Here is a 27,478-nt window from a genome sequence, read left to right on the forward strand (position 1 = left end):
TTTTTCATTTCTTCCACGTTATCATCTACCTATTCTATCTTATCATCCTTTTTAAACTCTCTTCAAAGAAGAAAAATTAAAGCATACATAATTAGAACTTAGGAAGCAAAGAGATTTTTCTAATTTTCACACATGAATTGCATTTTCAATATTTTCTTATACTTACTTAGGTATATTAAAATTCAGTGTCTGTATTCTTATCTTAATGTAATCAATAAAGTCTGTGTTTTAGTTCCGTTTTATGGAAGGGCTTCATTTTTATCTTTATTTGTGGCCTACATTATTTTAACTAATTCTTCAGACAACAGTCTTTATTACATTTTTAACGAAGTATTTAATGTATAGTGAGCAAAACAAAGGTCATTAAACTTTGGTTTTCTACTATTTCTTAGACTATCTGCTAATATTGGCTTCATCTTCTAATCGTATAGAAAAATTAAGTATAAGTATTGGACGTTTTAAGTTTCATCAATCCACGTTCCATTCTACAAGTATGCAGGCTTCTATCTATCATTACCTACTGACCCAGTAAGTGTGCTACTCGATCTATAGGACTTTTCTTATTTATATCCAGGATTTAGAAATTACAGCTACTCAAAGTCCGAAGCCTGGATTATGCACTTGAAAATCACCAATGAAAATGATCCACAATTCGGTTTTCTTAGCCTGTCGTCTATATTAGTGAAATAAAGGTGACATTGTCAATTTGAACTGCTGTCAAAACATCCGAATTGAGAACATCATCTCTCTAAGTGGATTGTTTTTACCGACTTGGAAAGTTGGTTAACTAAAATTGATGACCATAAAATGTGATATGGCCTTCCACATTCCACAATGTTATAATTAAGATATCGAGATGGGAGCCGACGATGACGACAAATAGTAAAGAGATACGTCAGTAGTAAACAGGGCTGTCCTAGAAACCAAAATCGAAACCAAATCAAACAATAACATAAACATCAGATAGATAAATCAATGAATAATTATTTTAAATTATGCTAATGAGGACATAGTATTCCAAATGTTATCTTTGTAACGGTCTATTAGCAGATAATCAAAAAGATAGATACCTAACGTGAATTATTTGAAACGGTATATTTAAAATATTTTGGTATATATTCTTGATCTCTTCGAAAGATTTAATAAAATATTAACACGACTAATTTATCTTTTCTACTGAGTTTAAAAGAAGTTAGGTGCTACTGTTTAACCTAACAACAAAATTGAGTAAAATAGTAGTACCAAGTAACAAAATAAACATAGTTTGCTTAGGTATTGGGTGGCGTCAAATCATTTTTGTTTATAATATTTAATGTACACGTACTTGTTAATGATTACATAGTACTATCAAAAGGTAAATTTCTTTTTATTTGTTGGTACACATGATTCTAATTACTACGAAGATACTGGTCCAATAACTTTAATGTAGACAGTTGAAACCAAATATTTAATTAAACCAATACTAACCGAATTTATAAACAAAAGTCCTTTGTTTAGTTACACTCAAGATATCGCTGACCTACAAATAAATTCTATGTTATGCACTATACTTCGATTCTATCGTTAACAATCAAGCTATCTTCCATCAAAATGTATTTCATAGAGAAATAAAAATACTTAGGTATGTAGTCTGTTGTTTGTAGAGAGTACCTCAAAAAATTTAAAATTAAACATTTAAAATCTTTTCGTGAATATCTTCGATAATAACCATCCAGAAAAGTGCCTACAAATTTTCTTATAGCAAAAACGGAACCGAGCTGTTTGCGTACAGTTTAATTCAGGGATTTAAAGATAGATAGAAAAATATGTACTAAAAAAATATAGTTTTAAAAACTAAAAAACATGCTAGACTCATGTATTGTCAATCAGACTCGGGGGTGTGCAAAATTTCATCCTAATCGAATATCTGGGTAATAAGTGGGTCAAATTAAAATTCGTTAAGATTAGTTACAAGTGAAGCTAATGTATAAGCATGTTAATCAAAGCTCTCTGAGGTGATTTAGATTTGATTCGGCTTTATAATTTAGTAGTTCTAGGCCTGGCATTTTTTGAGGCATATAGCTTGCCTCCGCGTAAATATTGCCCCGTTTTGACAGAGCAACCTGCAAGACAACATTGTTAAACTCGGGAAGCTTATTATTCCTGAAGGCGCGTTTGCATACTTTTCTCCTTATAAGTATTTTTTATATGAAGTACATACTTACAATCTTAAAAAATATACTTTTGAATATTTAAATTAAGCTTTGATGTAATCTGTAAAAAAATGAATAAATACCAGTAAGCAAAATATTTACTTGCGAGGAATGCACTTTAGTTAGATATTTTTATAAGTAGGTCAACAAACTAAGCGTTTTATGCTATAAATATCAGAACATCTTGCTTTAGGTCTTTGAACTAAGTAGGTATTTATTCAGCAAATAAAATTGTAAACATCATTTGTGTTTCTCATTTGTTTACATGCTACGATTCCTAAGTTTACCGCGATTATTTATAATAGCAATCGAACTACAGAACCTAATTTTAATTTTGTTTCCTTTTTCAGCAATATGGTATCGTTTCACGATGACACCAAAACTGTGAACACTGCTCGCCTTGTATTCTACCCTCTTTTGTTTATTACGACTGTTCTCTGGTTAATACATACATGGCAGCGGCGGACCAGACTCTTCAAACTGGGCAATGTTTTACCAGGACCGCCTCATGTACCGTTCTTTGGAAACGCCCTTCTGGCATTGGGCAAGAGACCAGACCGTAAGTAGTAGACTTAGAAGTTCTATGGAACTTTTTAAAGATATCGGTGCATTGGCATATTGAAGTGTGTTTAATGCACACTTTCCCGTTTAACTGAAATAGGTTTTCCAACCAATTTGTGGTTTGGAATCTATGGTCCAGAAGCAAGGGGCTATATTTCGAATTTATTTGTTTTTCAATGCTTACCAAATTATGATAACTTTTTTCAGAATTAGTAAATATCTGTCTCGAATACGCTGATACCTACGGTACAGTGATTCGAGGATGGCTCGGCTCCAAGCTGGCAGTTTTCATCCTGGATGCCGATGATATTGAAGTCATCCTCAACAGTCAAATACACATCGATAAGGCTGATGAATACAGATTCTTTAAACCTTGGCTTGGTGACGGCCTTCTTATTAGCACAGGTAATATTACTTGAAGGCTAGTCCATATTCGTTCGTAAAATTCTTATGACAGCGATACTGTTCTATTATTTATATGCAATGCTATGCGTCAGCCTATTAGAACCTAAATCTCTCTTCTAAGCCTTGTACATGCGTTATAATTTAGAATTAGTCTCATGCTTGGTGTGATATTGCTTTGCGTTACTCTGTTAGCAAAATCAAACAATAATGATTGAAATCCAAAACGTACGAACACATTTGAATAATATTCCAGGTTCGAAATGGCGATCCCATCGCAAAATGATAGCCCCAACGTTCCACATCAACATTCTGAAGTCATTTGTGGGGGTCTTCAATCAGAACAGCAAGAATGTCGTTGAGAAAATGCGATCAGAAATTGGCAAAACGTTTGATGTGCACGACCATATGAGTACAGCTACTGTCGACATCTTACTCGGTATGTTTCTTTAGCCCATTTTCAATTCAAAATACTAAATTGATTATGTTTGCGGTATGTATTCTTACATATTTATTTAATTATGGTCAAGTCGTGCAAACCCTTACTTGATCTTTAGAGTTCAAAAACTTTCTTCAATTATTCTTATATTATTTTTCAGAGACTGCAATGGGAATCACAAGAAAAACTCAGGATGAATCAGGTTTTGATTACGCTATGGCTGTTATGAAGTAAGATTTCTTACATTCAGATTCCTCTGTATAATATGTACCAGTATATTATACATCTACATAAATTCCTATGTATTTTTTCAGGATGTGTGACATTATTCACCAAAGACACTACAAGTTTTGGTTACGATTTGACGCGCTTTTCAAATTCACATCATTCTTTGAGAAGCAGAAGAAACTCTTAGGTATCATTCACGGATTAACTAATAAGGTACTCCTATCATGTTTATAGTTTTCCGCTTGAGTTCATCCAGCGTGTTCACTAAGAATTAAAATACCTAATTATTTTTTATCGCATCAATGCATTCATGCTTTGGATCTTACGTATATCAATAACCTCGACATCACGCACTAGAGTCAATCAACCCATACACAATATAAATATCCGATTATAACATGATCGATTAAATAATCTCGATTATTAAATCTTTTCAGGTAATTAAGAGTAAAAAGCAAACGTACTTCGAAAACAAAGCGAGAGGTTTTATTCCGCCAACATTGGAGGAACTGACTCGAACTGTAGATGATGATAATGTACTAGCTAATCACAGCAAAACTGTGTCCGATACTGTATTCAAAGGATATCGTGATGATTTGGATTTCAATGACGAAAATGATGTTGGTAAGTTTGGCAGTTATTTTTAATTTCTGGAAACTAAGCATGGAAGCTGTTTTCGTTTACTTTCTTTAAGCAAAAACGAGAGAACCTTGAACTATGTCATTATACAGGGGAATATTGTATTTAGCCTCAGGTAATCACCCGTAGTCCGTAATAATCATAAACAAATCCGTAAAGCTGCTGTGATCCCACTACGTAATTTTGGAGTTATAAAATCTTAATCACTTGCAGTATATGACCATTTAATCCTTAACCTTCATACTGTTGTCGCAGTTGATGTAATCACTATCTTTTTTTTCAAAGGTGAGAAGAAACGACTTGCCTTCCTAGACCTTATGATCGAATCTGTTCAGAATGGAACACATCAGTTAACTGATCACGAAATAAAAGAAGAAGTGGATACTATTATGTTCGAGGTTAGTATTATATTTAGAATATTTTATTGTCAGAAGTTACAGAAGTCGTCTTTAAATCATTTACATATTATGTTCCACTATTCAGCATTGTCATCCGTCTCTGCTCTGTTTGTTAGCACAATGAACATGGAAAACCAAAATATTTCAGGGTCACGACACGACAGCTGCTGGCTCCAGTTTCGTCCTCTGCCTGCTGGGTATCTACAAAGATATTCAAGCGAAGGTTTACAACGAGCTATACGAAATCTTCGGTGACTCAGACAGACCAGCCACCTTCGCTGATACTCTTCAAATGAAGTACCTGGAGAGGGTCATCCTCGAAACTTTGAGGCTGTATCCACCGGTACCTGTTATTGCTAGAAAACTTAATCAAGATGTTAAAATTGGTAAGTACAGTTCGAATTCATTCATTTTGAAGTTATTGGTAAATATTTAAGTAACTTTAACTTGACGACTTGATGACTTAACTTGCAAAAGACATCCAATGTCCACAAAAGCTGGTTCAACCAACTGACCACTTTTTTATATAATTTCAGCAACAAACAGCTACGTTCTCCCCGCTGGAGCCACAATAGTCATCGGAATGTACAAAGTCCATAGAAGTCCCAAATACTACAAGGACCCCGATACGTTCAACCCTGACAACTTCTTACCTGAGAACTCAGCGAACAGACATTACTACAGCTTCATTCCCTTCAGTGCAGGGCCCAGGAGTTGTGTTGGTTGGTACACGTGATCAATATTTTTAAAAGCATGACCTAATTCTTCAAAGACGGTTATAAAATTGACAGTCTACTCAGACGAGCTATTTGTACAATTGCGCACATAGGTATTTCAACGTTTGACTTATGGAAAGTTACAACCCAACATAAATCTATCAATTGAATTCATAATAAATCGCAATTGATCTCTGAAGCTTGCCATTAGTATCTAATATCACATCTAGAGCAAGTCGTGTTTGCACGATCAACACTGGCACCTATAGACTGGTGATGATGGATGAGAAATAATTAAGTCAACTTGTTTTTCAGGTCGCAAATATGCCTTATTGAAGCTCAAAATCTTACTGTCAACAATTCTGAGAAACTATGAGTGCACATCTACAGTACCTGAGAAAGACTTCAAACTCCTTGGTGACATCATTTTGAAGAGATCTGATGGATTTACAATTAAAATTGAACCTAGAATAAGGAAACCTGTAAATGTAGTATAGAGTAAATCTATTTTGTAGTTGGTATGGTGTAACAATTCTTTGGAGCATTGTACATTGTTATTACTGCATAAATCGTTAAGTATTTATGTAGATAATATGGAACATGATGAATTTCGTGGTGTTTGTTTTCGCACCAATTTCTAAAGGACTAAGTATAACAGTAATTGGTGACTGAATAAATGCCTCAAAATAAACATTATTTTGAAATAAGGTTTCTTTTATTTGTGTTGGTGTGCGGTGCCTCCTGTAATTCGAAACAGTAATTGCCTCACCCTGGAGACTTTCAAAACTGTGACTGTGGTGAATATTTTGCCAGCATGATGTTATTGACGCTATCAAACGGTTTAGTTTGTCCAGTAAAAATTGTTTAGCAGGTAACAATAAATAACAAAAATGTTGGCTTGGCTAGTGCCAAAAAAAAACATTTACTGTAATTAAAAGACTACTATCATACTATCATACTTTTTTGTTTTTCGTAGTTTCTTACCAATTAATTTGTCATCAAAATTTTGTTCTCAACGGCTCTTCTCAAGGATTGCTTATCAAATTGTTCAAGGCGTCTTCGTTGACTTTAACTTTTCGTAACAAAGTCAAATACTGTCATCGGTAGGTTTAGGTAGTATTAGGTTTTCGTGATTATTCACACTTAAGTCATTTCGTTTTATTTAAACAGTAACATAGGCTCACATAATTTTCATTACCTAGGATCTCTCAAATTTATATACCGTATATAGACTCTGAGAGGTCAAATTGAACCTTAGAATAAGGCAACCTGTATTTAATATACTAGTAAACTTGCCTTCATCGTTTTATCTCTAAATTTCAAAATACGATTATTCTAAGCTACATTTACGAGTTTCCTTATTCTAGGTTCAATTTTGATTGTAAATCCATCTGATCTCTTCAAAATAATGTCAGCGAGGAGTTTGAAGTCTTTCTCAGGAACTGTGGATGTGCACTCATAGTTTCTTAGAATTGTTGACAATAAGATCTTGAGCTTCAACAAGGCGTACTTGCGTCCTGAAAACGAAATTCACAAAAGTATTTAGTATCTGATTACAATCGGTATGTACCTAAATCTCATTGCTGAGAAAAACCATGCAAATATGACCTGCTATTTCTGTGATTGGCAATTGATAGACACCCGATTTCTATTAGGTACATATATTCCCTTTGAATTGAATTAATCGATTTATTGACTTGTTTGTCTCTAGCAATATGATTCAAAGGACAATGGGCGATTCCGGTCCAAATGTCCACCACGAACGAGACCTATATGGCTAGATAGCCCGTTAAATATAGAACATATTTTGTTATGAAAGTAAAAAAAAATATAATGCCAGAAAAAAGTTATAGCAAAATAAAATAAAACATTTTATAGATTTTTTCAATTTAATTTTTTCAATTACTTTTCGTGATGTTCGATTTTCGTACTTTCTGTAACTTCTGACAAAATAGAATTGTTCATTATTAGAGAGAAGACACCACCAGTTACTTCGAACTATCTTAGATCCAGGCACCGTTGAGTATAATCAAGCCCTTCTGGCACCTCAATTGGTTCGTGATTCGTACATCCATCGGGCAAATAAATATGAGTTTATATGCAAATGTGTCTTACTCATCTTAGTTTTAGATTAAGTGCGGAAATGAAAGTGGAATAAAATAAAAAATAATAATGACAACATACAAAAACTACCGAAAATTAAGAATACATTTTTGGCTATAACTTTTTTTTGGCATTGTTTTTTTTTTTACTTTCTTAGTAAAAGTTACTCTAAATTAAGTGGACTATTTAATTATATAGGTCTCGTTCGTGGTGGACATTTGGACCAAACTTCATACATTCTTGCCCAATCTCCTTTATTTGTTTGAGCGGGCTGTTATTTTTCTATCCATATTCAAATCATTAAAAGGAGAGAGGTGGTCATGCTCAAGTTGTTAAAAGATGTGTACTAACCAACACAGCTCCTGGGCCCTGCACTGAAGGGAATGAAGCTGTAGTAATATCTGTTCGATGCGTTCTCAGGTAAGAAGTTGTCAGGGTTAAACGTATCGGGGTCCTTGTAGTATTTAGGACTTCTATGGACTTTGTATGTTCCTATCACTACTGTAGCGCCTGCGGGTAGGACGTAGTTCTTTGTTTCTGGAAAATTACAAATAAATCTCAGTAAATCTTCAGGTAGATTTTGTACCATCAGTACCGGTTTTAAAGATTCATTTGATTAGCTATACTGACACGTACCAATTCTAACATCGCGATTAAGTTTTCTAGCGATTACGGGTACAGGTGGGTACAGCCTCAAAGATTCAAGGATCACCCTCTCAAGATACTTCATTTTAAGAGTATCATCGAAGGTGGCTGGTCTGTCTGAGTCTCCGAAGATTTCGTACAGCTCGTTGTAAACCTTTGCTTGAATGTCCTTATAGACACCCAGAAGGCAGAGAACGAAGCTGGAGCCGGCAGCTGTGGTATCATGACCCTGAAAAATTTGAAATGCATAGCTTCAATAACTGTTAACTTCTGTAAAAAAAAAAAAACAATATAACTTGACTTATTTGTTTAAAGTTCTTGGATTAGATTCATATCGTACAGGTAAACTATTACCTCAAACATAATAGTATCTACTTCTTCTTTAATTTCATGGTCGGTCAGCTGATGTGTTCCGTTCTGAACAGATTCGATCATCAGATCTAAGAAAGCAAGCCGTTTCTTCTCGCCTATGAAAATAAATTGATGACAATCAGGTACACACGCACGAAGTGATTACAATTCTGTGGGCACTATAATTTCTGAACTCGTGATTTTTTTATTATTTAGTCAATAGGGGTACAAAATACCTCAGCCTTACTTGAACTTCGTCCGAATACAAATCAGTTATCTTATATAGTAGGTATCTTTAACAGGTGTAAATTCTTACCAACATCATTTTCATCATTAAAATCCAAGTCATCCCGGTATCCTTCAAACACTGTATCCGAGACAGTTTTATTTTCGGTAGCAGTATCGTCATCTAGATTTCTTGTCAGTTCCTTCAATGTTGGCGGAATAAAACCTTTAGCTTTGTTTTCTAAATATGCCTGCTTTTTATTCATAATCACCTAGAAATTAAACACAGATGAAAACGATTGTAAACAAATAACAGACTTTTTTCCAATGAAGCAAAAACAAACTCGATATAGCAATAATCTAGTAATGATAAAAGAAAAAATATGTAAAATTTCTGCGTCATAGGTATCTCCGCAAAAAGGTCAGCAGCTGCCTTTGCGCTCGAAATGTGAAACTACTCCTCGCCTCAGGACAACAAACAAAGGCAACAAAATTGTTAGGTATCCATTACCTTATTGGTTAATCCATGAATGATGCCCAAAAGTTTCTTCTGCTTTTCAAATAATGGAGTCAATTTGAAAAGCGGGTCAAATCGTAACCAGAACTTGTAGTGCCTTTGGTGAATTATGTCACACATCCTGAAAAGCATACAAAATGTATTTATAGATAGTATTTTGTATAGGAAGTGGAATATTTTAAAACTCACTTCATAACTGCTGTAGCGTAATCAAAACCTGATTCATCTTGAGTTTTTCTTGTTATTCCCATTGCGGTCTCTGAAAATCGTTTCTGTGTATGTTTAAAGTATTCAAAATCTAATATTAAGTAGTACCTACCGTAAAACTTTTTATTTATACACTATCTAATAAAAATCTGTAATGATAAAAAAAATAACACACTAACAATACTAAGACACTTTACCTAGTAAGATGTCGACAGTCGCTGTACTCATATGGTCGTGGACATCAAACGTTTTGCCAATTTCTGATCGCATTTTTTCAACAACATTCTTGCTGTTCTGATTGAAGACTCCCACAAATGACTTCAGAATGTTGATATGGAATGTTGGGGCTATCATTTTGCGATGAGAACGCCATTTTGAACCTGGAATATCATTAGTAAACCTTTTGATATTAACCTACACAAGGTTTGCTCACCAATCTTCGGGGCCAGTTGAGACCTTAATGTATTGCATTGTTATATCTATACGTATCTTGGCAGCCACGATTTTGGCTTACCATTTTTTAACCAATACCTGTGCTAATTAGAAGGCCGTCACCAAGCCAAGGTTCAAAGAATCTGTATTCATCGGCCTTATCGATGTGTATTTGACTGTTGAGAATAACTTCAATATCGTCGGCATCCAGGAGGAATATTAAAAGGTTGGAGCCGACCCAAGCTCGAAACACTGTGCCGTACGTGTTGGTCAACTCAAGACAGAATTTGACGACTTCTAAAACAAGTAGAAGAAGAAAAACAATAAATTATTACAAAAAAATTAAGGACTTACGGGGCAGCTAATGCCAAACGTCTCATCAGTGAGAGACTTATAAAAGTTCAGAAGGTCCGACATGATTTGTAGGTAATCCATTAGATTATATTACAAAGTTTAAAATATTGAATCGTCTCTTTTCACTGTTGACTCGACATCTGTAAAAGTAGAACAATTAATATTTAACATACGATCAGGTTGCTTCCCTAATGCGAGAAGTCCATTTCCGAAGAATGGTACACAAGGTGGGCCCGGTAAAACATTGCCCAGCTTGAAGAGTCTTGTGTGCTGTTGCCATCTATATATCAACCATAGAACAGTCGTTATTAACAGCAGAGGATAGAATACCAGCCACGGACTGTCCATATTGCTGAAAAGATAAAAATGAGTCGCTCAGCAAAATAATCATGCTAATTAAACATTCTAATATATCTCGGTTCCGATTAGCAGCAAAAGTATAAGTAGGTCGGACTTCACCGGATTAGCTGGTAAAATAATTTTACGCACCAATGCACCACTGAGTTATTTATTCTCGAAAAACTCCACAAAAATGAGTGCTCAACACTTGGATGCATCTTTTATAACATTAGGCAGAAAATTTGGAAAACAGCTAAATCAATGACAATTTAAAAGTGCTGTCATTAAGGTTTGTACCTATACCAACAATACGTTTGAATAACTAATACTTACTGATCTTTTGGAGGACGACCCAACAATGGATTGTTCACATCCTCAAAGAATTATTCCCTCACTTGGCTTTTCTAGCTTGCCTTCAGTTTCCACTGTTTTCACGTTAAATTCTGTGTCTCAGTTTATGAGTTAAATTCTAGTTACAGACATATTGTAGATTGTGTAGATAATCAGGGTCCGGTTTCCTTCGATTCGTTGTATTATTGGCGTTCGTGTTGAAATCTGTCGCATGTCTCATTGACCCATCACAAGATGGCCAAATTCATTTCCTGTGAGAAGACTTGTGCAAGACAGAGATCATCAAATAATCCCTCTAAATTCGTGATGCGGGGCAGCCTCTATCCCATATCCATAGTATTGTTGGCCATACCTATATTGCTCTACTTTTTCAGAAAATATTCCGAGATGAGTGGATGAAACGATGCGGTGGTAGAAATATGTGCTTCGTTACATAAAAATCTCATCATTATAAGAATCAACAATTGACATTGAAAGGTAAAGAAGTGTGTTCTATTTTTTCATTCAATTGATTACGACTTCGTAATTCGTAGATATTTTTTGACGTTTAAGTAAACAATGGATACCTATTAGATAATATTTTTCTACAATTATGACTAAAACTGATTAACCCTCACCTAGATTGGATATAATGCCTAGTAACGACCGGATCTATATGTATTATTGTATTGATATTTTAAACGCAACGTAAATAACTTCCTTTCTTACCATTACAGTTATTTAATAGGCACACAGTTGCTGATTTTTAGAGGAATACGTGATTGGTGGAGAGCTCGCGGTAACAGCTCAACAAGTCGATAAGGACCTTTTTCGTAACAAATTCTTCTATGCTTCGGAAGACACTTTCGTTTCGGAAGACGTTTTCGGAAACTGAAAACGCACTCTGAAGCACTAAGCGGTAGTTGTGAAGCAGTCTCTTCTCAACATATTCCACCTTATTATAAAACGTGGCCCTAAAAGTACCAGCTTCAGTACAAGGCTTTAACCATCATCCCGAAGAAAATAATGGTCTAAAGGTAGCGCCGGTAGGTACTTTTTAAGACCATGTTTTATAATAGGGTGTTTTGATATTTACATCTAAACCAAGTCTAATATGACGCTATCGTCATATTATGACGGCAAAGCAGACAATAATAAATAAAAAGTTACGTACATGTTTCTGTTTAATAGAAACATTTTACGTCGACGGTGCCTGACGCATGGCAGGTCAAAGATTGAATGACGATATTGCCCTACTTACTTTTACAGTCCAAATAGGTATATGCAAGCAATTGCAGTATAAATTAAAACAGTATGCGATTGTTTATAAACAGTGCTTTATTTTATAATAATACTAACTGCTACCCGTGGTGTTACCGACCGAAAAATAACATCGCGCATTATTCCGATGTGTTCCTATTATAGTTATTGTGTGAAAGAGTTATAGACATCGTCCCATCGATATATCTGAATATTCACATTTAGACACATATTGCTATGTTGTCATAATATTTGTTGTTAATGTGGATGGCGACTTGAGAAAGTTTCTCACATAAAAAGAGCCTTGAAATTCCTGGAAGATCATAATAAGCCAGGATTTTGCTATAGTTCTCCAAATGCTAGCCTTAAATAGCAATGTGGATTTATTTCTTTTAAACAATGATTATTTAACATGCAACAAACGTATTTACTGCTCACGGTATTATATAAATAACATTCATGAATAATATATGAATAATAGTTTTTCTACTTTCGTGACAAAGTATACCTACTTTGTACATACTTAACTAATTATTATTACAGTTTACTTTGTTCACTTAATAAAAGTTTTAACGCTGCAAGTATTTTGTCATGGTTCTGCCTCTTAGCATTAAGACAAGTATCCATCCATCCATCCACCATTCTCATCAGCCTTTTTTTATCGTCCCACTGCTGGGTGAAGGCTTCTATTGAGCGTTAATCACCACGCTTGATCAATGTGATAGTCATGTGATTTCAGACTTCATAGTCAAGATTTCCTCGAGGTGTTTTCCAGACAGGCAGTATTCACATTTTATAGGACAGAGTGTTTTTCAATATTAGTATGAAAAAACCTTTTATAAATTATGACACGATATTTGGCTTTGGTATTTTAGAATCAAAGATATCGTTGAATGTTTACAAACAGAAAATAGGCAAAGCATTTTATTGGACCAATGAACTTGTATTTGGCACACAAGCTTTTTATTCGCCGCAGATAATAAATTAAATTCACTTCAAACCATCGAAACGTTGTTCAATTCTGTTTAAAAACCGTCACTACACGTCAGCATATCCGTTTGGGGGTAATAGTAGCACAAGCAGACGCAAAGATACAAACGCTGATGTAACTCCAGTGTTTTGGCCTAGCCAAATACATAGTACTTGCTGCATAGTTTAATTCAATAGTAAAACATTTACAGTAATGTCAAATTAAATTAACCTGCAATTGCTTACACTGAGTAATTTGACTAAAAAAAGAAATTCTTTATTTAACTGGAGTTATTTTCGGTGGATCGCATATTCAAAGAATAAATCACAATTACTTTAATAGTAATTTAAATATTTGCTTCAATTCGGTTAATACACAAGAAAATTAAGCCTGTCTGTTTGTTTCTGTACAAACCTATAATAAAATGCTGCTGCATGGAGTCGTATCTTATAGAACTAATAATCAGAGAACTAGGTATTTAGGTGAAACTACTTAGGTAATACATCAGTGAGTCTTAAAGCACTTGATCTCCTGAAAGTTTAACTTTTAAAAGCTTGACGGAGACTGAGAGATAGCCATGATAATTATTTCATCACACCATTTTTGATGGGAGAAATCATCAGATGACATCTCCCACTGTGAGTGCATAGTTATTTCTACTGCCTACAACCCCTCTGGAACTCTTTGTATACCAAAGCCGCGGAAACCCTTTCGAATAATCCCCGGCAGACTAAAACCCTAAGGAACCCCGCAAAGTTTTCTGACTGCTTTGTACACTGCACTGCAATTTAGATCTGGTAAAGGATCATAAAAAAATGTGACATTCAGTCTAAAAAGTGGAAAGCAAAGCCACGGGTAAAACAAGTATGCATACACCTGTAACAGACACGCGATTTAAAGGTGTTGTGTTATTATGCAGAATACCGAATTAACATTGTCAAGAGCAAGAACCGAGCATATTCAAATATTTGACACCATTTTTTTAAGTATAATAACGTAACGTTATTTCTAAGGAAGGAAAATCATCCCCTGCCATGATTCAAGCAAAAGGAACGTTCGCCTTTACTGCTACAGAGAGTTTCAATTAACTGTGTCGACCATCGCCTCGACATTATGTCATTGAAGAATATAAGAATAATATATAATCACCTAAAACTCAAAATTACTGAAATATTTTCAGAAAACCCATTGAATTTCTCTTTTGATTGTATAAATATTTAGAATAATACACCAGGGGAAGACATTATCCGATTAAATTATGCAGAATATACAACAGGTAATGAAATTAACAAATATAAATTTGCTGGCATGCGTAAGTACTATCATCCGTGCTTATATATAATGTAATTTAAAATTATTAGGTCAATTGTGATTGGACCATTGGGTGATAGGTTTGACTGACACTATATAAATTAAATAAAACAAGTAAGTGCAATAGTGTAATTATTTATCCAAGCAAACATCAGCAACAGCAGTTCAAATCAGATGTGTCATCATCATCATCATCAGCCTATCGCAGTCCACTGCTGGACATAGGCCTCTCCAAGTGCACGCCACTGAGATCGATTTTCGGCTACTCGCATCCAGCTCCTGCCAGCCGTCTTGCGCAAGTCATCACTCCACCGTGCCTGAGGACGTCCTACACTACGCTTGCCGAGGCGTGGTCTCCACTCTAGAACTCGTTTACCCCAACGGTTATCGGTTCTTCGGCTAATATGGCCAGCCCACTGCCACTTCAGCTTGCTGATTCGGTGGGCTATGTCGATGACCTTGGTTCTCTGACGGATTACCTCATTTCTGATGCGATCCCTCAGAGAAATGCCAAGCATAGCCCTTTCCATAGCCCGCTGAGCGACTTTAAACTTGTGGACCAGCCGTACCGTCAGTGTCCACGTTTCGGCTCCGTAAGTCATGACAGGTAGGACGCACTGATTGAAGACTTTCGTCTTTAGGCACTGTGGGATCGACGATGTTAGGACTCGACGTAGCTTCCCAAATGCAGCCCAACCCAACTGAATTCTCCTATTCACCTCGTCCTCAAAGTTGTTTCTACCTAACTGCAATGTCTGCCCGAGGTATACATATTTCCGAACAACTTCGAGAACGGCACCGTGTATCGCAATCGGTTCCGGTAGAACATGTTCATTGAACATGACCTTGGTTTTGTCCAAGTTCATCCGTAGGCCGATGCGTAGAGAAGATTCAGCCAGGTCGTTCAGCATTTGTTGTAGGTCCTGCAGCGTTTCTGCCATGATGACGATATCGTCAGCAAATCGCAAGTGAGAGATGTGTTCGCCATTGATGTTGATGCCACGTCCTTTCCAGTTCAGCGTCTTGAACATATCCTCCATTGCATTAGTGAACAGTTTCGGGGAAATAACATCCCCTTGTCTCACTCCTCGATGCAACGGTATGGGCCTTGTTTGCTGATTTTGTACTTGGACGGACATTGTAGCGGCTTCGTAGAGACATCTCATCACTTGGATGTATCGCCAATCTACTTGACAACGCAGATGTGTCAGTTTTCTCTTAATAATTAAGTTGTTTAGTGATAAAATCAAAGTGCATAAATAAATATTATAATAGTAAATAATAATAACGTTGAATCATAACCATATTTCTATAGTGCCTATTAGTGCGTTTGTGCAATGTGCAAGTTGCATGCAACATGATTAGGGTAGGGTATTATTGCCTTGCTTGATGCGAAAAAAACTTCTACGTTATCTGAAGTGTCTTAGATACCTGACTATGTAAATAAAATGTATTTTAAATCTCAGAAAGAAAATTCATCATGGTTTATTTCATTTGCACAGGGCAGAACACAATTTAACTTCTTTTATTTATTTAAATTATAGAAAATATTATCTAATAAAGATTGATTTGAAGGACTATGTTTAGGAATCTATTTCAATACAAATTGTTACAATACTTTTCTACTGTTTGTCTTTTATAACAACATATTTAGTAATTTCCTCAAGACATGACCACTAGTTTACAAATACTAAAGTTTTCACTGAATTTCAGCACAATGACGACGTTGGTCGAGGAGACCGAGGTGACGAGCTACAACACAAGACTGATCTTCTACCCCCTCTTATTCCTGGCATCTAGTATTTGGATCCTATACAGATGGCAGCAAAAGTCTCGTCTGCGCGAATTTGCAGAGAAACTCCCGGGACCAGCTGTCGTTCCATTCCTTGGAAATGCTCTTTTGGTGTTAAGGAAGAAACCAAGTGGTACATATATGTATTTTTCACAATACTTCTGGATATTATTATAAATGTTGCATTCAAAAAGAGATCATAATAACAGCTTACTTGACCAGTAATGTCATCAGAATTGATTTAAGCGTTCAGCTCAGATCAGTCACTAAGAAAATTATTCATGTGAGTAAAAAAATACATAATATATAATCCTTCAGAGCTAACAGAGCTATAAAAACCTTCTTCTTTCAGAGCTTGTTCAACTCGGTTTGGAGTATGGAGAGAAGTTCGGTAACGTGGTCAGAGTCTGGCTCGGCAATAACCTGATCGTATTCCTCACTGACCCCAACGACGTCGAAGTCATCCTAAACAGCCAGGTGCACATTGACAAGGCTTATGAATACAAATTCTTCAAGCCTTGGCTTGGAGAAGGTTTACTTATCAGCACAGGTAAAGATTTCTTCTAAACTCTCTCGTTTAACGCAAAAGTGTCTGTGTAATAGAAAAAATATAATACTGCATTATTAAACCACGTGAAAGAACAAAACCACAACACTTTAGTTTTTGAATAGTTATACTCACAAACACAAAATCTTTCAATCTTAGTTTAAATATCGAGATTACATTTAAAATCTCTATACAGTTCTTAATCAGGCATATGTAAAAATAATGTATAATTAATATCATGGTTCTATCGATCATGAATTTAACTATAGATTTATTTTTACATTATATTTAATTGTTGCTCGCAAAGCATCTAAACATTTGAAAACTTCTAGGTGACAAATGGCGTTCGCACAGAAAGATGATTGCTCCTACATTCCACATCAACATTCTCAAGTCATTCGTGGGCGTGTTTAACCAGAACAGCAAGAATGTAGTCGAGAAGATGAGGCCAGAGATCGGCAAGGAGTTCGATGTCCACGACTACATGAGCGGTGTCACTGTTGATATCTTGCTTGGTAAGAGCATAAGCATTCCATTAAAAATTATTATCATTCAACCTTTTCAACATTGAACTACTTTATAAATACTATTAGCCTTTTCCCATCTCTACTGAATCTGTTTTGAACCTGCGTGATACTGGATTTTAGATACTCGTCTATCAACATCTATCAAAAATCACAGAAATACTAGTAGCAGCCGAGACTGACGGCTTAGGGACTACACACACTTATTCAGCTCTATTCGCGTTTCGCTGAACGGTTTTGGTCATACTTATTCATTTCTTCTTCTATCAGCGGCGTACAGCGGCGTAAGAGTGTTATCTCCGCTAAAATGCTTCTATCTACCACGTACGGCGCTGAATATGCTGCGAAGACGGTCAGCTACTCAATAAGTATTGTGCCCTCAACATGGACAGTTCTATGTGCGATATTTTTGTGGTTTCATTACTTGCAGAAGACATAGAAAAAAATAAGCGTAAAAAATTAAAACACAAACGACAGTGGGTCGACCCACTTTGGGTAAATAGATATTTGGTTGGAGAATACGCGACATTGGTACCCCAATTAAAACAAAATAATACTAAATTCAAAGAGCATTTTCGGATGGATATTGCGTGCATAATGTTTCATCCTCCGAGCCTTTTCCCAAACTATGTTGGGGTCGGCTTCCAGTCTAACCGGATTCAGCTGAGTACCAGTGCTTTACAAGAAGCGACTGCCTATCTGACCTCCTCAACCCAGTTACCCGGGCAACCCGATACCCCTTGGTTAGACTGGTGTCAGACTTACTGGCTTCTGACTACCCGTAACGACTGCCAAGGATGTTCAATGACAGCCGGGACCTACAGTTTAACGTGCCATCCGAAACACAGTCATTGGTGTCTAAGATATACTTAGAAAGTACATACAAACTTAGAAAAGTTGCATTGGTACTTGCCTGACCTGGAATCGAACCCGCGCCCTCATACTCGAGAGGTTGGTTCTTTGCCCACTAGGCCACCACGACTTATCCATAAATAATGCATAATGTGCGTGCATAATGTTTACGTAATAATAAATCAAATCTATCCAGGAGCTATGCAGATTGCAACTTGTCGACAAGGAGTTGAGAACCATACGTGTGCAGCGCTGTTCCGCCCCATTCTGCGTCGAACGCGGCGGAACAGCGCTGAATGCGGCAGATCAGCGCTGATCTAAATCTAAAGCACTCGCATGATAAAAACACATTTGTTCTCATTTTATACTTGTTTGCCGCGAAAGCTGAATAAACGCGGAAAGCTGAATGGATGCGTACGCGTCTCCATACAAAATCGTTGTTTTCTATGGACATAAGCTGAATAGAGCTGAATAAATGTGAGTAGTCCTTTAATATATTCATCCAATGATGACACGCATAGCACCCAGTCCCTAGTCTGAAATGTGTTCGTACAATGTGTAGGTACGAAAATTAATTACATGACAACATGCTAATCATCACGAGAGCTCATTGAACTGAAAGCTATATTAATATTAAAATGTAATATTCTACCTCAAAATATACCTTATTACTTAGGTACAATTCTTGCATCTGTGTAATTATATAGCATTAACCAATATTAACATAAAAATAATAACTAATATTTCAGTACAATAGCAAATTACTTATTCAAATTAATTGCCCCTTAACTTTTGCTTGCTTTGTTAATGCTTGCAACAGCAATGGTGACCTGTAGAAGTTATTCAGAGCTGATTATACTTTATAATTATAGTGAATAACTAGTGAGCATGACTTGTAAGTAACAATGCGAAATGTTATTACTAATTACAGAATCGAATGTAATGACTTCTTTGTTTGGTTATTGGTCACGAATACTGGGCATGTGAATACCCCAAATGCAAAAAATATGAACGTTTCCTCTTTAAAATTTTTGATTTTACCAACTTTGGACGACTCAATAAACAACTATAAAATAGTCATGAGACTTCATCTACCTTTGATAAAGCAAAGGAAAACCCCTCATGGAATAAATGTATGATAGTGAAAACTTTCTTACAGAAACTGCAATGGGAATCACAAGGCAGACTCAAGATGCATCTGGATTTGACTATGCTATGGCTGTGATGAAGTAAGTTAATTGCATTACATCTAAATTAAATCAGATAATGCACAATTAACAGATTAAAAACCACTTATGAAATAAAAAAAGTTTATGAAATGATTATAATTTTGGGCCACTTGCTCTTAATTTGGAGGTTTTCCTTACAGTGCTGATGCATAAATAATTATATCCTATAAATTATTCCAGGATGTGCGACATTATCCATCAGAGGCAATACAAACTATGGCTTCGTTTCGATGCCCTCTTCAGATTGTCACCCTTCTTCAAACAACAGACCAAACTGTTGGACATCATTCACGGACTTACCAACAAGGTAAGATTGGAAATTGACAATACACAAATACAGACTCCAGTATTACCGAAGACATCGAATTATTTTCATTAAATTCAAAACCCACAACCTTATTTTTCATTATTTGACAGGTTATCAAGAACAAGAAGCAAACGTACCTAGAAAACAAATCCAAGGGTGTAATCCCACCGACCCTTGAGGAACTCACCAGGACTCCTGACACCAACGACAGTGTGTTGGCCAATGACAAAACTCTAGCAGAAGATGTCTTCAAGGGTTACCGCGATGATTTGGACTTCAACGATGAAAATGACATTGGTATATTTATTGATATCAATGTGCTAGCTCTAGCACATAGTAAATATGAGATTTTTAATATAGCGGTTTATTAACTAAATTCGATATTATTTAACAGGTGAGAAGAAACGTCTAGCTTTCTTGGACTTGATGCTTGAATCATCTCAGAATGGAACAAACAACATCAGCGATCATGAAATCAAAGAGGAAGTCGACACCATCATGTTTGAGGTAATTAATATCTAGTTTTAATCCCACCTTTGAATGCTGGTGGTGCAAATTAGCATAAGCTAATTTAACAATTTGTAGCTTATTAAATGGACTGGTTTATAATGCATTAGCGATATAATAAGTTTCTGATAAAGAGATCGAATCTGTAAATAACTATTGCCAAATTTTCATAGATTTTATTTCGTGAGCACTTGGCGTTAGATCCGATAAACAAAGATTGCACATTGATACGGATACAATTACTCAACAAACAACAGACTTTTGAAAAGCAAGACATGTGGTTTGCTGCATAAGGAGGATATTTACAATTTTAATTTTCAGGGTCATGACACCACCGCCGCCGGTTCCAGCTTCGTGCTTTGTCTCTTGGGTGTCCACAAAGAGATCCAACAGAGGGTTTACAACGAGCTGTACGAGATCTTCGGTGACTCTGACAGACCAGCCACCTTCGCTGACACACTGAAAATGAAGTACCTTGAGAGAGTCATCCTTGAATCTCTGAGGATGTACCCACCTGTACCCATCATCGCTAGGAAACTTAACCGCGATGTTACAATTGGTAAGCCTGTGAAATTATCGATGGACTTTCAGCAACACAATTGAATGTCCTTTTTAATAATAGCGGGGTCTCTTAACTAATATATTTTTACAAAAAAATCTAGGTATACGATCTGCCAAGAACAATTTTTCGAAAAGAATTGGTTCTCGTAGATTTCCAAACATCTATTGTAGTAGACTCAAATGACACTCGGAAGAAACGTGTCTAGCAACAAGTGACGTAACAATAACGAATTTAGTTGGTCAGTTCTATCAGATTAACTTTTGAGCAATTGACGCAAAAACTATGGATTTACTGACGTCATTAGCATTTAACCTTTCGTAAGAAACAAATTATAATAACGCACAGCGTAATTTAATTAGGTTACAAGGCTGAATTGACTCACCGTCTACATGTGTATCAATCTTTTTTCAGCAACGAAGAACTATGTCTTGCCGGCTGGTACCACCGTGGTGGTTGGTACTTTTAAAATCCACCGCAACCCTGAATATTACAAGGATCCTAACACCTTCAACCCTGACAACTTCTTGCCTGAGAACACCTCCAACAGGCACTACTACAGCTACATTCCATTCAGTGCTGGACCCAGGAGCTGTGTCGGTCAGTATACCTAGTAATAAAATCTGTGCAGAATCGAATATAGGATTGTCCTTATTTGTTGGTTGTAGTTTGACTTTGATTTCTCTAGAACTAATGTATACTAAGCAGTAGGTATCCATATTTTTGTTACTAGCATGAACTAATTGCAAAAGGAAAATTGGCGTTAGCAATCTCAATTTCTTGTTTACAGGTCGTAAATACGCCATCCTAAAGCTGAAGATTCTTCTGGCTACCGTGCTACGTAACTACAAGGTGACCTCCGATGTGACTGAGGAGCAGTTCAAACTGCAGGCTGACATCATCCTCAAGAGAACTGACGGCTTCAGACTGAAGATTGAGCCCAGGCAGAGGGTCCCTACCCCCACAACTATTGTTGCATAAACCTACCAATAAACATTCACTTGTCGACGGGATACCTGAATGGATTGGCGTTTTATACAATGTTCAACTGCGATATTAAACTATCATTAAGACGTTATTCTATTAAGTTACATTATTTAACTCATAAGGGTTTTCCTAATGTATTTTGTAGGTAAATAAGTTAATAAGTCATTTATTTATATGCTGTCCTATTTTTGTCAACTCTGTCATGCACTTTGTAATTTTTAATGGAAAGAGGTTCATTAAAAATACGGCACTTAATGGTGTTATCTTTCGTAGAATTTAAGTAGTGGACCAGAATAATATTGATTAAACTTTCAAGTTTACTGATAGTAACTTATTCTATAGAACTCATACACCCCTTCCTTCAGAAAGGTCCGCATTTCTTAGTTATTTTATGTGCATCGTGAAGGATCCACTAAAATAAAAAGTAATTTATTATTTCCATTTTTATTCGTTTTTCACTTAGAAGCATATGAGGTGATTTATGATTGGTAACGTTTTTTTAACCTTTTACTATAGTTCGGCCATTCAGAGAATGCGTTCCTGACACGTCGCGATTGAACTGACGACGTAACTACATTCATTGATTATTGATATAATAATGTTGTTTTAATGCTCCTCAATTGTTAAAACGGTAAACAACCAGCAAAAATATTTTTATCGTAACTGCAACGCCATTGCAAAGTTACGTCGTCAGTTCAATCGCGACGTGTCAGGAACGCATTCTCTGAATGGCCGAACTATATTCCTTCTTAAATATAAGCAAACGAAAATACTTTATTACTCAGATATATATATAAACATATGGGAGACCTATTTTAATATGGCTTATGTTTAACTGATCACCAGATATAGTAACAAATAACAGACAAAAATAGTAAATGATCACCAAAATGAAACTCGCATTTTAATGTAAAACTATAACCAAAGTTTTAACACTTTGCTATCCTATTTAAGTGAAATTACTCCAAAATAAATCATGCGTAAGCCAAAAATAGTAAATGATCACCAAAATTAAACCACCATTTTAAAGTAAGATTATAACCAAAGTTTTTAAATTCTGCTATCCTATTTAAGCAAAATGAGTCCAAATAAATCATTGTTATCCCAAAAGTAGTAAATGATCACCAAAAGTAGTAAATGATCATCAAAATTATATCAGCGTTTTAATATAAAATGATAATCAAAGTTTTTACATCTTGCTATCCTGTTTAAGTAAACTGACTCCAAAAAAATAAGTTCGGCCTGATACAATAAATGTAATAACATTATGGGGACCCTTTTCCTGCACTAGGGTGGAAAATTGTCTATTGCATGCCTCTAAACAGTGCGATAAGAGTGTGTTTTCGAGGGAGTGTATTGAGAAACACATTCTTCTTCTTCTTTCTCCTGCCCTGTTCCCAATTTTACTTGGGGTCGGCGCAATATGTCATTTTCTTCCATTTTCCCCTGTCACTCGTCATACTGACACTCACGCATGCATTGCAAGCCGGAGACATAACTTAATATGGCATCATAATACTTTATTTGGTAATAAGCCTACATTTTATGGCAATCACAGTGACTTATTTAGGCAAAAATAATACATTAATTTGGTCGTCAAGAGTTGGTGATCATTTACTAAATTTGGTGGTCGAATACAATTTAAAGTGAAGTCGTGACTAAAATAGCTGGTACTATTACATTTTTTTACTTTATTTTTCTGGTGTTCAGTAGATATTTCTGGTTACAAAACTAAGGGTATCAAAGCATTTTATGGTGGTCATTATATTTGTTCCCTTTTAATATTTTCGATATTCCATCGCATGAAACTTAATTTAAAACATTTGATAACGCATAAACTTATTATTAATAGAATGAATGGACATTGATAAATCTACATTCTACCTACGTCATGGCTAAAAACCTATCAGGAAAAATATATAACTAAAATAATCTAGGTAGGCTATAAAATGTTATCTAAAAATATGCTACAAATTAATTCTACAGAAGACTACCTACAATAAAACTTACGTTAGGCTGCATATGCACTGAAGCGGAACAGAGAAGTTTTGTCTCATAGCATGGCATTAAATTGATTTGATACTGAATGCGATTTACATAATATACAAAACTAGCTTTCCGCCCACGGTTTCACCCGCGTCCTGATATAACTGCTTCCCGTAGCCGGATGGTGACATAAACTCCTATGTCCTATGTCCTTCTCCTGGCTCTAAACTACCTCCCTGCCAATTTTCAGCTAAATCAGTTCAGGCGTTCTTGAGTTATAAGTGGAGTAACTAACACGACTTTCTTTTATGTATATATATATACATAAAAGCTATATATATATATATATATATATATATATATATATATTATATATAAATATATACAACATGTAACTTAATTAACGCACACCCTCAAACACCCTAATTAGAATTGTTATAATCATAATACACACACTGAATTTTTAATTTAACATGTATATGCATTGTTATTTACTAAATTAGTTATACTAATTCTTGGAGAACTTATATATAGATGAAGTTACAAAACAAAAAATTAGAACACAAAACCTCAAACTTAGCAAATATATAAACCTCATCTTTAAGCCGTTTGATGGACCATAGTGCCCACTAACTCTGCCGAGAAATCAGCAGGCACTTAGTGGAGTCCACTCGTAACCAAAGGGTTGGCCTATATAATTCGACCAAAGAATTTGCATTGCCATCCAGCATGGCAGTTTAGGTAATGTGAGCAGCTTTTTTTTCCAGACCCCCATCCCGCTGACAACGATACTGTTAAAGTATTTAGTATACGACATTTGAATAATACAATAATTTATTTTATTGCATAAAATAGAACCAATTAGTACATATTTTGTCGATCTTCGTTGTTCTATCATCGTACCGCAGGCTCACTTACTCCATGTTAGTGGAAACACAGCCTAAGTCAAAAAGTAGGTACTGAAGTTACGGAACCTTTTTTATTTAATGAAAAAAGTTATTTTATTTGCATAAAATAGGTATAAAATTGATATGTTATCGTAAATTATGGTAAGTTAGACATTGCTAAAGAAACAGGCGTTAACAAGGGTGATTAATCTTGGACCTAAAGAAATTACGTACAGTAGATCAGTTATTAATAGTGGTTAGACAGTAGGTATTTTTACAAAACTAGATTGAGTCTGTATAAGTTTATAGTCTTACATTAATCAATGTTCCCATGTCTGTGATAGTAAATGAACTGAATTAACTTATTTAATAAAGAACCCCTGGCAATTATTTTTATGGAATCCAACCATTCTTAAACGAATTCATACCATCAAAAATCCCAATGTTTCTTATTATAAACTTAAATAAATAAAGGACAAATAACTTTTTGTTATTGTTTATTCTACCGCATTGCCCATACCATGTTACGCCTGACTTTAAAATGAGAGCAATCGTTTAATTGCGCACAAAAACAGAATGTTATATATTAGGCTCGTATTTGTATAGCTATTTCTATACAAATACGAGCCATAAATGCTTTTTGTACACTCTGTTAAATTTAGTCCATATTGGTTATATCTGAAGAGTTCAAGATGTGAAATACCCAGAAGCGTATGCTGAAAGCTTTTGTGTTTAGGTAATTCATTAATGACATGCTCACTTTCTAACGTTGTTGGTCTGTTGAGGTTAGATGAGAGATATTAGGTCTTCCCTTTTTCCTGAATGTTGTCTGGCAGCCTCTGAAGGCAAAGAAAGAGCTGATCGCCCTGTGTGTGACATGTGCACTCTCTATTCCCTCACTCTCACAGCCCAATCTAACGGCAATCCGACACCACTGGAGAGATATCAGACCCGGGACTGAAAGATGACACAAGCTTGCATGGTACCAGAGCGCGTGAAACACAAGGAGGCATTTCGTGATTTTGATTTAGGTGTTATTTAACAGCAAAACCTTGTAATGACTCAAAATTATAGCATAGGTAAGTATCACATATCACGAGGCTAATAAGTGTACCTACTATGTTTATTACTTCTAACGGAACAGAATTGTGATGTCATATTGTTTTACATTACACAAGGGCAGTCAACGTTCTTATTGGTCATGACCTCTTTTATTGAAAGTTCACTGATACGGAACAAATAAGGGAACATTCGATACATTTTATTTATCGGTAAATAGGTATGCTACCTGTGAATTAGAACACTAGGGAAAAGAGAAAGTAGATATTATGTACTCGGTCAATCAAACTGTTTTTGAGAAAGAAGAAAGAGCAAGAGCATAAAGAACGTAATAAAACCTTTTGATGCTAACCACCTGAATGAGTTAATGTTAGGTACACCAACATTGAATTTTTATATATACACGTTCTTTTATATTACATGTGTAATATAAAAGAACGTGTATATATAAAAATTCAAAATATTATGTGAATGCCTGAAATAGGAGTCTGCTGGTTCAATTCTAGGTGGGACTACTGCTAATATAACTTATCTAAGTTACATGTAATTTCTGCATATATCTTGGACACCAATGAAAGAGTAAAGGTAAAATAAAACATCTTAAGAAGCCTGGAGGTTAAAACCTAAAATCGCCGATCTGAGAAGCAAGTGAGATAACTCTCATTTCTTCTCTATATGAGAAGAGAATGTACCCGGCAATTGGCAGGGTAAAAAGCTGTTGATGATGAAAGGTGGCCATGTTGGTGGCCAGATATTATAACAGAAATGTAAGAAATGTGAAAAAAATGGGTATTGAGTATTGATGATTTATTTATTTATTCAGGTTAGCCAACAATTGTTTACACTTTACATAACAAAATAGCAAAAAAAAAAGAAGTTATACAAGTGCAACAATTCCTTATAGGCTTACATTGCAGGCACATAATGATATAGAAAAAATACCAAACGCATGTAAATGGTTGCAAATTCTCAAAATTCATATGGGTATGCTATACCATAGCAACAATAAGTTCGGCCCTAACAGCCAATAAACCACACCGATGACGCATATCGCTAAAACTTTCCTGCCTCCAGTGGAATTTTATGGAATATATGAGCTATAAAAAAACTACTTAACTTTAATTAATAGCTTTTATTAGAGCCTAAAACAATAAAACATGTGTCAATATTAATCGTATATATTTTAAAAATATTGAACCACTTTTAGAAACACGTTTCGTAACGTCTTATCTTTTGGACATCGCCACACGCTACTACTAACGATACTTTTATTTTATTTTAAACTTTTTTTATATTTTATTACTCAGTTTTGATAATTTAAGCTCTTGTACTAAGTACTATGCAGCGGTTGCCGACACGCAGTCTTGACGGAAGGGCTTGTCTAACCCTACTGCAGTCTACAGGGACATATGAAAACGCAGTCATATTCCTCAGGAATCCAATATGACGCACATTTTCTCCGTTGAGGACCTAAAGAGCTCGACATATTGTGACCTTAACCCACCGTTCTTTTGGACCCATGTCTGTCTATATTTCATAATAATTTTCTCCGAAAGTAATCTGTGTCAAATCTTCTGATATATTATGCGCTTATTAAATCGCGCACTCAAACGCACAGAAAAA

The 27,478-nt window shown here is 35.4% G+C and overlaps 3 protein-coding genes across 3 annotated transcripts in view; 2 read left to right on the top strand and 1 right to left on the bottom strand.

Moving 5' to 3' along the window:
* The window catches only part of LOC124632231 (cytochrome P450 4g15-like), an 80,225-nt gene extending 73,943 nt beyond the window's left edge, over positions 1–6,282 (top strand). The window contains exons 2-11 of the mRNA XM_047166988.1: positions 2,543–2,751; positions 2,961–3,158; positions 3,412–3,594; positions 3,755–3,824; positions 3,909–4,035; positions 4,260–4,446; positions 4,747–4,859; positions 5,008–5,245; positions 5,396–5,581; positions 5,891–6,282. Of these exons, the coding sequence (XP_047022944.1) occupies positions 2,543–2,751; positions 2,961–3,158; positions 3,412–3,594; positions 3,755–3,824; positions 3,909–4,035; positions 4,260–4,446; positions 4,747–4,859; positions 5,008–5,245; positions 5,396–5,581; positions 5,891–6,072 (1,693 nt within the window). The 3' untranslated portion in view covers positions 6,073–6,282. The remainder of the gene's footprint in view (positions 1–2,542; positions 2,752–2,960; positions 3,159–3,411; positions 3,595–3,754; positions 3,825–3,908; positions 4,036–4,259; positions 4,447–4,746; positions 4,860–5,007; positions 5,246–5,395; positions 5,582–5,890) is intronic.
* A 628-nt stretch (positions 6,283–6,910) lies between these two features.
* On the bottom strand, positions 6,911–10,757 carry LOC124632236 (cytochrome P450 4g15-like). Its single transcript, XM_047166993.1, has 10 exons — positions 10,583–10,757; positions 10,155–10,352; positions 9,821–10,003; positions 9,606–9,675; positions 9,411–9,537; positions 8,991–9,171; positions 8,678–8,790; positions 8,315–8,552; positions 8,030–8,215; positions 6,911–7,092 (listed from the first exon to the last, which is right to left on the bottom strand). The coding sequence occupies exons 1-10, from the start codon at positions 10,755–10,757 to the stop codon at positions 6,911–6,913; spliced, it is 1,653 nt and encodes a 550-aa protein (XP_047022949.1).
* Positions 10,758–15,836: 5,079 nt separating this feature from the next.
* LOC124632577 (cytochrome P450 4g15-like) lies at positions 15,837–22,368 on the top strand. The gene is made up of 11 exons (XM_047167453.1): positions 15,837–15,985; positions 16,333–16,544; positions 16,764–16,961; positions 17,291–17,473; positions 19,494–19,563; positions 19,744–19,870; positions 19,981–20,167; positions 20,265–20,377; positions 20,699–20,936; positions 21,351–21,536; positions 21,727–22,368. Exons 2-11 carry the CDS (start codon positions 16,337–16,339, stop codon positions 21,915–21,917), a joined length of 1,701 nt encoding a protein of 566 aa, XP_047023409.1. The 5' UTR covers positions 15,837–15,985; positions 16,333–16,336; the 3' UTR covers positions 21,918–22,368.
* The last annotated feature ends 5,110 nt before the right edge of the window (positions 22,369–27,478 follow it).

Source organism: Helicoverpa zea, chromosome 8, assembly GCF_022581195.2.
Source record: "Helicoverpa zea isolate HzStark_Cry1AcR chromosome 8, ilHelZeax1.1, whole genome shotgun sequence".
Lineage (NCBI taxonomy): Eukaryota > Metazoa > Arthropoda > Insecta > Lepidoptera > Noctuidae > Helicoverpa > Helicoverpa zea.